The 15,176-nt window shown below is 41.2% G+C and overlaps 1 protein-coding gene across 1 annotated transcript; it reads left to right on the top strand.

Moving 5' to 3' along the window:
* Positions 1-996: 996 nt before the first annotated feature.
* si:ch211-151p13.8 (UPF0687 protein C20orf27 homolog) lies at positions 997-12,084 on the top strand. The gene is made up of 6 exons (XM_010865802.4): positions 997-1,184; positions 4,171-4,258; positions 7,951-8,087; positions 8,352-8,505; positions 10,304-10,429; positions 11,005-12,084. Exons 2-6 carry the CDS (start codon positions 4,240-4,242, stop codon positions 11,076-11,078), a joined length of 510 nt encoding a protein of 169 aa, XP_010864104.1. The 5' UTR covers positions 997-1,184; positions 4,171-4,239; the 3' UTR covers positions 11,079-12,084.
* Positions 12,085-15,176: the final 3,092 nt, after the last annotated feature.

Below are 15,176 nucleotides of genomic sequence, written 5' to 3' on the forward strand. Positions count from 1 at the left end.
ATTTTCTGCACTTTCAGCTATAGTAGCTTGTTTGTCGCTCCCCGCGTGCATCAGTGAGCCTTGGCCGACCATGACCCTGTCGCCGGTTCACCTCTTTTCCTTCCTTGGACCACTTTTGATAGGTACTGACCACTGCAGACTGGGAACACCCCATAAGGGCTGCAGTTTTGGAGATGCTCTGACCCAGTCGTCTAGGCATCACAATTTGGCCCATGTCAAAGTCGCTCAGATCCTTACACTTTCCCATTTTTCCTGCTTTTAACACATCAACGTTGAATGTTCACTTGGTGCCTAATATAGCCCACCCACTGACAGGTGCCATGATAATGAGATTATCAGTGTATTTCACTTCACCTTTCAGTGGTCATAATTGTATGGCTGATCGGTGTAGGTATAAGCCAAATATATACCATTGGTTGAAGTACTAAAGCACTGGTCTTATTAAACAAATTATTTGCAAGCACACTCATCACTGACTGTCCAAAGTGTGCAGAATGTGTTTACACAATGTAAATAGGTATTATTGTGATTTGGGGGATTTAGGCCAACCATATTGGATAGGCTAGGTGAATGACACCAACAGTTTTTGGAAAGAATATTTGTGGCAAAATATGTTAACCCTGTTGTAATAAGGGATACATTTTGTGGGCTAATCAAATAAATCCTGTAATGACTTTTTTGAGTTTTAAATGTTATCTATCTAGTAGGTCTACATGCTATTAGGTTAGGCTGTGTATTTTTCACCGCACTGTTGACTATTATATTACCTGCATCTTAAATGAACATACAAATGAAACAGTATTTCTCCCGTCTCTAGTCTGCATGCATTTTGAATACATTAGAACGTCGGGCCGACGCAGTGGCCGACAACTATGTGGAAGAGCGAATAATCACGGAGTAAACGCGGTGACAACATGATCAGGGGTGTGGTGAAACTTTCCACCCAATCCAAGCATCATGCATCGGGGAAACGACTGCAGCGCTAGTTCAGCTTGACAGCGCCGTGCGATGTCTTTCTTTAGTAACTGCAGTTGGTCGGAGGAGAGGGGAAGAGGAGAGTGCACTGAGCAGGGATAGTATCACTGAATTTAGATATCATAACTACAGCATGTCGTTTGGGCTCGTGATTGGTTCTTTTGCCAGCACCATCAGCGCAATTAAACACTGAAAAACTGTCCGCAGCGGTAAGTGCATATATTTAAATACATTGTTTTAATATTTTTATTGAACGCTTTCTTACACACAAGGTTGTATCTTATCGAAAAATGCATCTAACTGGGCGTAGGCTGTCTGTCTATCACTATATCACCTTGAGCAGATTGGTGATTTGAAATAACACCATGTTGGCAATAACGAATGTTGTTGATCATTTCGCTGCCTTTTCCCCCCATCAATTCAAAATACTGTAAACGTTATTTTGTGTTTACAGTCTGTTCTCATGGAACAGACGTTGCATAATATATATGAATTTAAGACACTCATTTTTATACCACCTTAGTTTTAAACTGACAGTAAATGTTGTGGGTGGGAGGTTAAGCTTCTGACTCCAAAGGTGAAGAGCTATAAATCATTTTATTTTTTAAGCCTTTTCCAAAACATAACTTCAACCTTCACTCTAACCTTGATATCTAACTTTACCTGTAATGCCTAATACCGCCTACTCCAAAGTTAATGAGTTTTTTATGGTTGTACACCTTTCCCCAAAACGTACCTTTACCCTCAACCTAGTTGAACCCTTTGTAATTCAAACCTAACCCTCATCTTCACCCCACTTACCATACCTTAATATCTAATCATATGGAGCCAAATTGAGCTCAAATGTATTGACTCAAGAAAATAATAACGTACTTGAAATATTTCATAGTATAAATTTTTTTTATTCAAACATGGTAAAAGTGAATGATAAAATCATTAAATAAATTTTTGCATCCAATCTTAAAATGTCTTTGTTCAAACACGTTTTCTTTTTGCGAGTACAATTTCTTTCCGCCTTCGTTTGAGTCATCTATTTCTCAAAACCGAGTTTTGAGCCTCTATTGGCATGGAGGCGGGGGCTTTATCTGGGCATTGAATTCTCAATTTTAGCCTTTCCATGCACTGCTTTCCCAATGTAACCTGTGAAGAGAGGTTTAGGAATTGTGTAAGCTAGGCTAAATGTGTTTAAGCAGCATGATGAGCTGTTATTGCCAGGTTTCATGGATGTCACTTTTGCCATGGTCACAGACACAGATATTGATGAGTTTAACATGTTCTGCTTATGCGTCACTATGTACCCCATCATACCCTTTACCTGGAAATGTTTAAACTATCATACATTTCAAAAAATATAATTTTTTCACAAATTTGTAACATTATGACATTGCATTTTAAAACATCATTTAGGAGCAGATTAATTTTGTCTTCATAAGATGTTACCTATTCAATTCATCGGGCCAGTGGAACAATTCTTAACAATTCATTCTTGGCGATGAGATAAAATGTAGGGACATTTTTGTGCTTGTCAGCCACTGTTCTTCTCTGACAGGACATTTAGTTACCCTCAGTTGAGTAGTTTTCTAAGAAGGTTACATTTACTTTCACTTGAGTTGGTCACAACCTAAGTAGCCTTAACTTTACAATGTGACGTCTGTCCATGAGTCCGGGTTATCTTCCAGATCTTGATGTCTTTATTGATGCAGCTGTCCTTAGGGAATGCGGTGAGCCCACCTGTGTCACATCCTCATGTTGTCATGTAAAATTGGCCAAGCGACAGTGTCAGTTGACACTAGGTTACTCATTTCTTAGGGAGTTTTTCCCAGTCACTGTGCATCAAGCCTTGATTGTTGCTTGCTCTTTGGGGTTTCAGGATAGGTATTTGTATAGGCACTTTGTGACAACTGCTGATGTGATACATTGTGCTTTGTGATAGAGCTTTATATAATACATTTGATTGATTGATCGATGACTTTCTCTCTCACTGGTAACTAAAACCTAAAGAGAGGTTTGAATTAGTATAGGGATGTAATAAGATTGTCTTGGCTATGGTATCCCCAAATCCATAGATTCCCCCACGTCCCCAACTCCCCCACGTGCCAACTCCCAATTTCCCCAACTCCCCCACGTTCCACGTCCCAACTCCCAAATTACCCAACTCCCCCACATGCCCAACTGCCCCATGTCTCCAACTCCCCCACTTCCCAATGCCCCATGTGTCAACTCACAGTTTCCCCAACTCCCCATGGTGAAACTTAAAATTTCTTCCTGTAGTTGCAACAGCTAAGCTGGTTTAATCTTCTTTAGTGAGCACGTCACTGAGTCGTTCAGTCATGCCTTTGTCTGCAATACTGGATCAGTCACAGCTGGTCGCATCTAATGATATAGACAAAGCTGCAGTAGGATTAAAATAAAAGTCAAAGGTTATTGTGAGACTATAGCTAAAGGAACAAGCGGTTGTAACCTTAATGGTATTTCATTCTCTATATAGTGCAGTCCATTAATAAAATAATTGCAGGGAATATGTTGTAATTTGGAAGGCAGCCTAGACCCAGAAAACCAGAGTTTTTTTAACATGTTTGTAGAAGAAATTGCTGAATGGTATAGGTATTGGAAATTTTTAAGCAAATACAAAACGTGGAACTTGTGCTTGCCACACCTACATTATGGAACGTTTACATTTAGCAATCATATGATATCCATGTCCCTGCAGCGAGTAACCTCAGATGTGCGAGTGCTGGTCTTATTCAAAATCACAGACCTAATCATTAGACCTGAACCAAATCCAAACCTGAATAAATTACAGGGGAAAGGTCTAGTCATTACAAATCACTACCTGAACAAATTTGAGGCATAAGAGTAAAGCTGATCATGGATCAGAATACATTTCTTGAGACAGCTTTGTCCTGCTTCTTACAAGATTACCTTTTTTCTGTTGCCAGGCAGAATTTTATATTTTATTTGCCTGGTGAAATAAAGGTGAAATAAAACATGTTTTTTTTGGTCTGTTGCTGGGTAGCTGACAAGTTCACTATTTTAAAAGGAAAATTGTGACTTGAATTATACCATTAATGATCTTCCTCTGAATACCCCTCTTTCATTCCCTCTTTCACTCTCTTTCTAATACTCATTTTCTTTCCCTTGCTCAATCTCTCTTTTTTTCTCTCTTTCACCCCCACCGTGTAATTTACTTTACAGGAGGGTAATGATGACATCACACAATCAGACTGGCACAGTGTGATCCATCATCCCTGGCCTGACGTTGATATGGCAACAGGCAGGAAGGGTGAGTCCTTGACATCCACAGACAAACCTTTCGCAGACACATCCAATGAATCCCCAATTATGCTCCTTTGCTTGAGTGATTATGTCTTCAAAAATCAGGTGAAACAAAAACAAATTTTAATAAGCTTTTGATGTTTGCAGGTCTTGGTTTGTTTTACATCTGCACACAGTTGCCTGCTTGCTGAAAATAGCCATTCTGTCAGTTTCAGGAAGAGAAATCACAACATTCTGCTCCATTGACCTCCATTGAAAACGTGCAAAAGTGCCGGAACTTTAATCATAATAATAATAATTAATTGGATTTAAATAATTATTTATTCTAATCATAACAAACCAGGATCTCAACATCAAATATAATATTTAATATAAAATGTAGATTATTTATTTATATATTTAAATATAGCTTACATGGCCAATATTAATCCTATTTATTTTTAAAGCTCATCTCTGAAATGTCATTTTCTTTTTTTCTGTGACACCAAATTCCAGGTAGTGATTATACAAACCAGATTGTGGTCATGTACTGTAGATTCCACAGCATAGATGATCTTAAGGGATGACTCTGATGAAAAAATGACTGAATCGTAGAAATAAAATATTTATTTACACTGCACAAAATAATTAAGTGAACGCTTAAATCACACATTGGGTCTCTATGAACGAAATGTATGAAATATCAAAATGTTTTCTGTTCATTGTGTAATTTGTTGAGAACCAAATGACATATTGGTCAATGGAAACCAAAATCATCAACCGATTGAGGGCTGGATTCAAACACAGTGAAAATCAAAGTAAACAATTGAAATCACCGGCTGTTCCAACTTGGGTGAATTTCATGACAGCAACTCATAATGTGACTCAGTAGTGTGTCCCCCACGTGCCTGTATGCACTCCCGACAACGTCTGGGCATGTTTCTGATGATATGGCGGATGGTGGCCTGGGGGATCTCCTCCCAGACCTGGATCAGGGCATCAGTGAGCTCCTGGACAGTCTGTGGCGCTACTTGGCTATCACATGCACGATACATAACTTCCCAGAGGTTCTCTATTGGATTCAGGTTTGGGGACTGGGAGGGCCAGTCAATGCATCAATGCCTTTGTCATCCAGGAACTGCCTACACATTCTGACCACATGAGGCCAGTCATTGTCCTGCACCAGGACGAACTCAGGGGCCACTGCACCAGCGTTGCTCTACCTTAATTGACAGGCAACAACCAAATCTGTGTTCTGACACTATAATTCATTGTTTAACTTTGACAAATGAAGCAAGATATGCTGGAAGTTATTTTTGCCAGAGTGCTTTGTAAATGAACAAGAGTGCTTCTCCCATATTACATTCAACCAGGCCCCTCCCACCTTTTGAGACAAAATACAATGATGTGTCCTAAAACTGTCACCAGAGAAAGAAGACAGTGAATGACAGCATCTACTTTTTAAGTGTAGAAGGTGCTGCTTATATACAGATTATATTCACATAGTTCCAGACAAGGACTAGGGTTGCACGATATTGGAAATAACTGACATTGCGATGTTTTGTTTTTCTGTGATATATATTGGGATATGAAAAAACAGAGGATGTCTTCAGAAAGAGCTTTGGCTCTCAACCTGACAGTCTATATCCTTCATTCTTCCCCAGCCCCATCCTCTACAATTAATGTATGAAACTTATGAAAATTGTTATATTTCAGAACAGGTTGCTAGGTAATAATATGTAACAGTAACAGTAATAGTATAGCAATAGCAACAGTAGTAAAATAGAATGCGCAATTGGGCATAACTTACCAACTGCAAATGCAGTCTGCGGCCAAAGCACTGCAATCTGGTCCACTTGTTCAGGGCGGCAGCCTTCACCATGTTCATGGCATTGTCTGTTGTTATACAGACTAGACAACTCATCTAGTCCCCAATCAGCTAAAGCTTCTCTCATCCCTGTTGCAATGCTCTCACTTGTATGATCCCCTGGGAAAAATGTCGTTTGCAAACAGTGACTTTTCAGTTGGAAGTCCTCATTAATAAATTGTAAGATCAGACTTTTGTAGGGCTCCGTTGTCTGGCTGGACCACATGTCTGTTGTTGCTGTATAATATTCCACTTGTGACAGCTGTTTCAAATTGTGTCTTGCATTTCTCGTATAGCTCTGGGATGGCAACGAGAGAACAATTGTTGTGTGCTTTACATACCTCTTGTCAAACAAACAGATCATGTTTTAAAAATGTCTTTGTCGATGTGAAATGTTATTGCATCTGTGATTTTTCTGTGCCGTTTGGAACGTTTATTGTATGGTGTTTTTGCTTTGGACTACATTGAGATGCTTTGCACGTCTCATATGAAGAATTGTGGTGCCGCCTTAAATGATCAAACAAATTGGTCTTGTTGCCTCGTGTTGGGGCAAAAATTGCAATGCACTCTAGACAAAGTAACTGTTTTTGGTCAACATCATCCTGTCTGTAGCCGAAATATTTCCAAATAATTGAAGATGCATTTCTTTTTGCAACCAAATTTTAAATTTCGGCCTTATATGCCTGTTCCTCGCTCATCATTCCGTCACGTGCAAGCAGAGCCTGCATGTCAACTATGTGCAGCAACAAACTCTGTGTTTAAAATAATAATAATAATTATTATAATTAACTGTGTATCCAATAACCCATAAATCTGAGTAAATGACGTTATATCAGACAGATATAATGCTAGTTTTCCATTTGAAATAAATATATATTGTAGACTGATCTTTACCTTACTAAATTGCACGTTCTGCGATGTGACTATTGCAGATGCCTACATCGCAATGTCGATGCTGAAACGATATGATATTGTGCAGCCCTAGTGTGGACTATTTCTTTCATATATTAACAGATAAACAGTCTGTATGTTTTTAAATGAATCCAGTTTTGGTTTCAGGGTTTTAAATGATAAATTATCATCGTACCCACTACTAAAAAACTGTTCAATTGGTGAACCGTCCAGGTTAGTGATTCCAATATTATTTACGTCTTTAGTTGTGAAACCTGAGTTGGCATGACACCAAATGGAAAAGCCACCAAACGGCTGATCGGTGATTCCATGTATACACTCTTAACACATTGCCTATCAGTGGTTCACAAACATTTTGAACCTGGTTCCCCTTCTCTGGTAACTCACGTTTTGCAGAGAGTTGGGTTTTTGGAGTAACATGGGAATTGTTATTTAGAATCAACGTGGAGAGCATTACCATTGTTGGGGATTTGGATACATCCTGATGGAATCACAGCGCGGTTTGTTTCTGTCTGTCTGCTTGCATGTCTGTCTGTCTTTCTACCTGTCTGTCTGTCTACTGTAAGTGTGTGCAGCTGATATTGCCAGGATGGTAATTCTTTAATCCACCATCCATCATCTCTAACTGCATATTTTTAATTCCATTTCCACTGTTTGTAAAGCCATAATACCAGAACTAAGCTATAGTGATGGACAAAAACACAAATGTATCCCTCTCAACTAAGGCTAATGCCTCCATCACTCTCTCCACCTCCCTCCCTCTCCTTTATCAGACACTCTCTTGAGATTTCTCTCTCTCTCTCTCTCTCTCTCTCGCTTTGTCTGTCACTTTCTTAAGGTCACTTGTGGTGATATATGCCTACTCAGCCGTGCATTATTTGATTTGTGTGTGAGTGTGTCTCTGTGCCTCACTGAGGCGGCTTGGACTGCTTACTCTCCAGGGTCGACCTCTAAGGGAGGATGCGTGCGTTTCCCTGACGACGAGGTTCCTGTGGGCTCCCCTGTTCACCGCGAGGACAAAGCCAAGGACCCTGCCATCCCCGCTCTTCCGGACCCTGATGGGAACTTCCTGGTTAAGGTGGGCACGGTTGGGATTACAAAAGAAATTGGGGCCGTGTTCAGTAGTCGTGACTAAGTCAGCATAACCGTAGTCGGAATGTACAGCTTGGATAATACTGTAAGGAATGCACAATTCCTTAGTCTGTAAGTTCGGAGCCGTTTCAGTCCCCCCATATTTCTTCATGGTTGTTCCATGCTGAAAGCCGTGTACCTGCATGAGAACAACATAACACATCTATAAGTCGCACGTTTGACGCCCTCGTCTCCGTCTCTGTGTGTCCAGGTGGGGTTCCTGAGGAGTCGACACCGTTATGAGATTGTTTTCACCCTCCCAGAGGTTCCTGCCCTGGGGAAGGACGTGTGCTCCCTCCCTTCCTCTGCGTCGCCGACACCCAGGCCCCTCCTCAAAGTCAACCGTGTCACCCCCACACCAGAGGGTACATGGGAAGCACATTGATGGGTTTATTGGCGCACGCAGAGGGAATTGTTTTCACCTGAACGTTGAAATATTAAGTGGTTAGGCGTTTGGATGCCAATAAGACCAAAGCTGTAGCAGTTACACAAATGAACAATGAAGCTGAATAAAAATCTGGATCCATCCTTGTGACCTAAAACAAAAGAAAAGTTCAAACCAATACTTTTCTGGATAACTGACAGCAGACGCCTTCCGTTCCTCTTTATCCAACCCTGCCATCTCCACTGATCTGTCCTCGTTCACCAAACGCTGCTTGTCTGGATCGCTGGTGACAGAACTCATTAATCCTCCGTTCTCACCCCCCCCTCCCCATCCAAAGACACCTCACCCATTAAAGGCCAGAACTGATGGGAATAAAACCCCCATCTTCATGAGTCATTAACAGAGGGCAACAAAGACTAAAGAGATCGATAGATAACAGCTCTTGTTTCAGCTCTCCATCAATTCAGAGAGAGAGACACCCATAGTAGACATAAGATTAATGCTTGTCTGGCTTCATCACAAATGGCAAATCTGACCCCACCTCTGGGCTTTTAGAGTGGCTTTCCCGTTAGAAGACCCTGGTCGGCTTCCCAAATGGGTGTAATTTGGGACACAGAAAACGTCAGACTGCTAAATTGAACAGACTGAAGTGTTTACAGGAGAACCACCGGGAAGTGTTACGCTCGCACTTTTCAAAAGGTGTCCCGTTTAACAGCTGTAGTTTCCAACACCTAAGGTGTAACACTAGCTCAGTGTGAAAGGTGCACAATCACAGTGTTCACTGACAGTGTATTTAACACTTTGTAATACTAATCAAGAATTAAATGTACACCTTTGGGTGTTGGCATATTTTCCACGGTGCCTTACCTTTTGCTGTGAGCTGTAGAGTCCCTGCATGTGACTGTATGTATAGTGACCTAGCTTCGACCATAACAACTGTAGCTTTTCTAGCTATCCGTGGTTGCGGAAACTCCAATCTGGACAAACACAACTAACCGCACAGGGGTTCAAATTTTCCACTCATTATTAAAGTCGCCCATCATTTTCGTAAAAGTTTGATGACATTGTCTGACTTCTGTTTGAAAAGAGATGGAGGACTTTTGTAGTGCTACCTAGGGGGGAAAAAAAGATTTTTAAGCGCTTTGTTGATAACGTGGTGGAAATTAAACCCTCGGATGGGGTTTTCAGTCTATGCAACTTTGTTGTATTTGTACCTTTTTAAAGTCGCCTTCACCAAATATGATCCTAGACAAGTGTTATAATGACAATTAAACTGTCCATGCCAATGTATTACTCACCCACTGGTTTTTAGGCTTAGTGTGGCCCCAACACAGTTGCCTGTTACTCATAAAAGTAGAGCTTGCAAGCAGGGTTGCACATCTTCACTAAGTGTAATCAGAAATCATTAAAATGGTAACAACATTCTCAGGAACGGGTGCAGTCATTTTAGTGTAGAACAAAGGCAATATGGCAATTGAACACCGGCCTTTCTTGCTGTAACACTTTTCTGCCTCCATTGCTGTCTTTCAATTTTCATCGACTGTCTCCCTCTCGCTCTCCTTTCTCTCTCACCACCCTCTCTTCTCTGGTCCATCTGTTCATCTGTCGTCTCATTCACTCCCTCCCTCCCTCCCAACTCTCTCTTTCACCTCCCTATTTATCCCTCGTTCCCTCTGCGATCCCTTCGCTCGTCCGCTCTATCCCTTCCTCCCTCTTTTGTCCCCCGCTGTTCATCCTCGTCCCCCTCGCCGTTTGTCCCCCCCCTCATTTCACCCTAGGTGGAGTGAAGGTGACGTGTGAATACACAACCCACCAAGAGGGCGTGCTGCAGGAGGAGCTGACGCTGGTCAGCCGGGGGAAGAAGGACCAGCGTCTGTGCGTCAGACTACAAGCTCGGGTCATGGGTGAGTGTCTCAGAGTGTATGGTGGGTTGGTGGCATAACAACATTTAATGGGGAGCTTTAGACAAAAAAAATGTCAAGTGTTCCTAGTCAATTCACAGTGCAGACGGTCTCAAATATCATCAAATTGCGGACGCCTTAGCTAGCAAAACACCTTGTATGTGAAAAAGCTAGGTAGCCGAAGTGTTTCACCATACCAGACTTCGCAGCGTTTCGACTGCACATTTGCACATTTACTTAGGTGTGACTCATCCACAGCCATGGCATTGCAATAGTAGAATTTAGATTAGTGTTGAAGATAAATATTATTATGCAACGCATGTACTGTTGCCGTTCACTGTTATTGAGTAAACAGCGCCCTCTAGTGGACAGAGCTCCCACATCGTCCTCATCACTCGAACATGCTCGACTGTGTGATCCTCTGACTCAGCAAAATAACAGTATCTTTGTCTCCCCCACTCTCCCTCATTACTCCTGCCTCTCTTCATCTCCCTCCGTTTCTCTCTTTCTCTCACTCTTTTACTGTCTTTCCTCTGTGTCTTTCCCCGTCTTGCGTGTCTGTCTTTGGCTCTTCGCAGACCGCCACCACGGGACGCCCATGCTGTTGGAGGGGGTGCGGTGTCTGGGGGCAGAGAAAGATAAAAGAAAATGACCTGCCTATCCCGTAATATCTTCCCCATCTCTTTCTGTAGGCAGTAGAGACCGGCCATCGTAGTGGAGTGAAACCAGCATTACTTATATGAATGCATGCGCGGTAGCACAAACACACACCCGCAAAATATACCGACTGTTGACCGTTGCTTCAGATCCAACTTTTCTCAGACTCTACTTTTTTCTTCAGTCCATAGAGACTGAAACTTCTGCACATGTTTCCATTCCTTTCCGTTCAGTGTCTGCATAGTAACCACTGGATCTCAGTCAGTTGGAGAGGCGTATGCATTTTGATTGAATAATGTACTGTGAACAGTTTTTAAATCGTATCAGTCTGAACTGTATGGTAGCTTACTTACGGGTTGATTTCTCACTCTCTGTTGGTTGTTGTGCAGGTGGCACAGTAACACAGGAGTGTTGTTGTTTTGACGTAACCATAAAACGATAAAACTATTGCATTTGTCCGTGTAGTGTGACATACTATAGTTGTATGACCTTGAGGATATCAACTCAGCCTACCCAACTATTACACAAGCCCAATTTACTATAAAAGACTCTTCGAGGTTAGCAGAATACAGAAAGATCCAGAGAAATTTAGATACGCAGCAACTACATTTTAGTTTTTTGCATTTGCCACTATAATTAAGAAAATGTCTAAATGAAGTTCCCTGTTTTTTCTAACACCCACCGTAAACTGTAGTTAAACAATGACAAGGCAATGCAGCTCTTTGCTTCTTGGACATTCTGTCTTTCCACAACAAGAGCTAAGAATTAACTGGCCTTAAATGAACAAATGCTTTCAAATACTGTAGAAACATAACCTTTCATTGTATTGTGATGTACAGTTTTTCTTCTGTGTGAAAGCCACCTTTCACAAACTACCATTAACAAATATTTGAACGCAACATGCAATAATATCTAATAATATATATCTGAGATGTTACTGAGTTACAGGTCATATATTGAAATCAATCAACTGAAATAAATGCATTTTAGTCCTTTATCAATTTCTCATGTAATGCCCTTTTTGTGCTTATGAAAAATGTCTGGGTCTTTCATTTTAGCTCATGAAACGTAAGGACCAACACTTCACATGCTTTTATATTTTTGCCATGTGGCATACAACACTGTACTGTGCCAGATTATTCTATATTTCTGTCAGTAAATGCATATCCTCTCAACTGTTAGCATTTAGCTTTACACAAGTGATCCCAGTCTCCTGCAGTGAATTGTATCCAAGAGGATCAATATTATTTTCTTTGACTCGTGGTCAGGCAGGTTTGGTTATGTTTTGGTGGTGGAAGAGATCAAGTATTCATTCATCATCTTCCGCTTATCCGGGGTCGGGTCACGGGGGCAGCAGTCTAAGCAGGGATGTCCAGACTTCCCTCTCCCTAGACACTTCCTCTAGCTCTTCCGGGGGGACACCGAGGCGTTCCCAGGCCAGCCGGGAGACATAGTCCCTCCAGCGTGTCCTAGGTCTTCCCCGGGGTCTCCTCCCGGTGGGACGGGCCAGGAACACTTTCCCGGGAAGGCATCCGGAACAGATGCCCAAGCCACATCAGCTGACCCCTCTCGATGTGGATGAGCAGCGGCTCTACTCTGAGCTCCTCCCGGGTGACCGAGCTTCTCACCCTATCTCTAAGGGACCGCCCAGCCACCCTGCGGAGAAAGCTCATTTCGGCCGCCTGTATCCGGGATCTTGTCCTTTCGGTCATGACCGAAATCAAGTATCAAGATCAAAATAACGCCAAATTCAGGGGGAAAAGCATCTAATGTATATGTGAAAAAGTAAGCTAGAAATATATTAGAACATCTTACCTTTGCTCTCTTAACTGACCTAATTATTAGATCGCCTGCTGTATATTTTACTGGCATTGCCCTACTGAATCAATGCATGTGGTCCAGAAAGACGCACTTTCCCCACAATTTATATTGTAGTCCATATATACAATCCTCTGTAAATACGTTATCACCTTTTCAGTAAATAGCCATAATTTGAGCTTTAAAATTAAGAAAGTTCAAGGGGCAAATTAATGTCTCCATTCACCAATTGATTCGGTGGCCAGAATGTATTAATATTGAGACGTTCAAAAAGAGACGTTCGTTTGCCAACAACCAATCGCTACTACTGAGTGGTTGTCCCACCTAGAAATCTTAAAATGCATGCACTGGAAAAGAGCATCTTCTGCATTTCAGAAATGCAAAACTTCCAAAAAAGCAGGGAGACGTGATATTCCTGCATTACATTGTGACCCAGATACACAGCTGTAGACTGTCTATGTGGGACGTAAAGCCCAAAGTTGCCAATCAACACAGGAGGTCTCGTACCTGCCAGCGTCCAAAGGCACTGTGACAAGTCGGGAGGACCCAAGCCACAAACATGAGGACAAAACGTTGCATTTAAAGGACTACTAAGTCAAGCGACTTGTTTTCCAGCCTTTGGCATTAGACCAACAAACAGGCATGAGATGCTGCTGAGGTTTCCGGCTTGTTTTAGTGATAACCTTATTTTTGCTTTATTCTGACAAACCATTGGTGAAACAATAGGCAATCATCCTAGAAATTTACAGTTACATTTCAGCTAGGATGCTAACTTTGAGTGCTATTATTGCGTGTAAGAAATATTTTATTATTCAAGACTTAACAGCAGCGGTTTTTACAAAGAATATTGGTGAACAAAGTTGCCCCGTCCCTGCCTTCTGATCCTATGTTGAGTTGTTACGTAGGATCAAATAAATCCCCAAGTCCCCATGACTGCATTTTGCAGTTCACGGCAGGGGGTCAATGTGGGTGGAGTCAAATGTTTTACTCCGCCCACACTTGACCCCGTCCACCATTATTTTGTCCATATGAGGTTTGACAGTCACCCTGAATACAAACACATGCGTTTGTGCAAGGCACATGTTGAATAAAAATGTATTTAATTTTGAATATCATAAGAAATATATACAGTGGTACCAGCCAGAGTATGTGTGCAGAATGGAGCTGATTTTAAAACAAAATGTTTCCTATAAATAAAATATAAAATGACTTTGCTTGGAATTAAATTGAAATGAAAAAAGCCTTATCAGCATGCAGCCAAAAAGGGGGGGGGGGGGGGGATTCTTACAATGGGCTACATTGCAAATCCCATGCTTTTAAATATCAGGCGCAAGGCATTTAACCATTGTATAGGGCAACTTAGGGAAACAAAAAGAGCATCCCAGAGAGGATGAGTCTTTCAGAAGTAAAGATGGGGAGGGGTTCACCATTCTGAAAGATTGAGCAGGGAAATATTGCAACATTTTAAGAAAAACTTTTCTCAATGAAAAATTGCTAAAGTTTGGGGTTCTCATCATCTACAGTGCAGTGGTGGCTTTGGGATTTGAATATTGACCAAGTTGGACAAAATATTTTTTGGGCAAAAAAAGACAAAACAAAACTTAAAGTCCCTAGACCACTGAGACACAATAACAGAAACGAAAAAATGTATCTAGGGTTGCAAAATCAATGTAATATTTATCGCTATATTGTTGCAGAAGTTTGCTATTTTGATAATGTACCTGCTTTTCTGCATGCAACAAATGAAGGGCTCAAAGTACACATGGTTTTAAAACACTATGCCATTGATTAACAATAAACTGAAAACTGAATTATAACAGTTTTAATGTTTACTTCAAACAAATGATTTATTATGCCACAGGTTAAAAAAAAAAATTATTCACTCATCGCTTAATGGTTTACGCAGTATGTGGGCATTTGGTAATGGCAATTACTTATAACATGAATCATAATGCCATGTAGAAAAGGAAGTAATACGTTTTTTTATTTTGAAAACCTCACTTAAATGGGAAGTGTTGACCATTTTCAACAGATTGATTGTGGATATTTTAGCAGTAGCCTATCAATTAAGAAAACATAACTGTTCCAAACCCAAATGTACTAGTCTTACTGATTGCAACTAAAGTAGGAGGCAGCAAGGTTTTGTTTTAAAAATGTCTGTAAGATCTGAATGTTGAATGTCAACAGACGCAGTGAGTTCAGGTGCCCTGTGAGCATGGAGCTCCTACCCACTGTCTTTATACAGTTGATGCAATTTTGGAGATGCCCTGACCCA

This window comes from Esox lucius, chromosome 25 (assembly GCF_011004845.1).
Source record: "Esox lucius isolate fEsoLuc1 chromosome 25, fEsoLuc1.pri, whole genome shotgun sequence".
In the NCBI taxonomy this organism is placed as follows: Eukaryota; Metazoa; Chordata; class Actinopteri; order Esociformes; family Esocidae; genus Esox; species Esox lucius.

Coding starts and splice junctions, on each gene's coding strand:
- si:ch211-151p13.8 (XM_010865802.4), top strand. Junction 8,088..8,351: donor ATGGGAACTTCCTGGTTAAG/GTGGGCACGGTT, acceptor CTGTGTGTCCAG/GTGGGGTTCCTGAGGAGTCG. Junction 10,430..11,004: donor ACTACAAGCTCGGGTCATGG/GTGAGTGTCTCA, acceptor GGCTCTTCGCAG/ACCGCCACCACGGGACGCCC.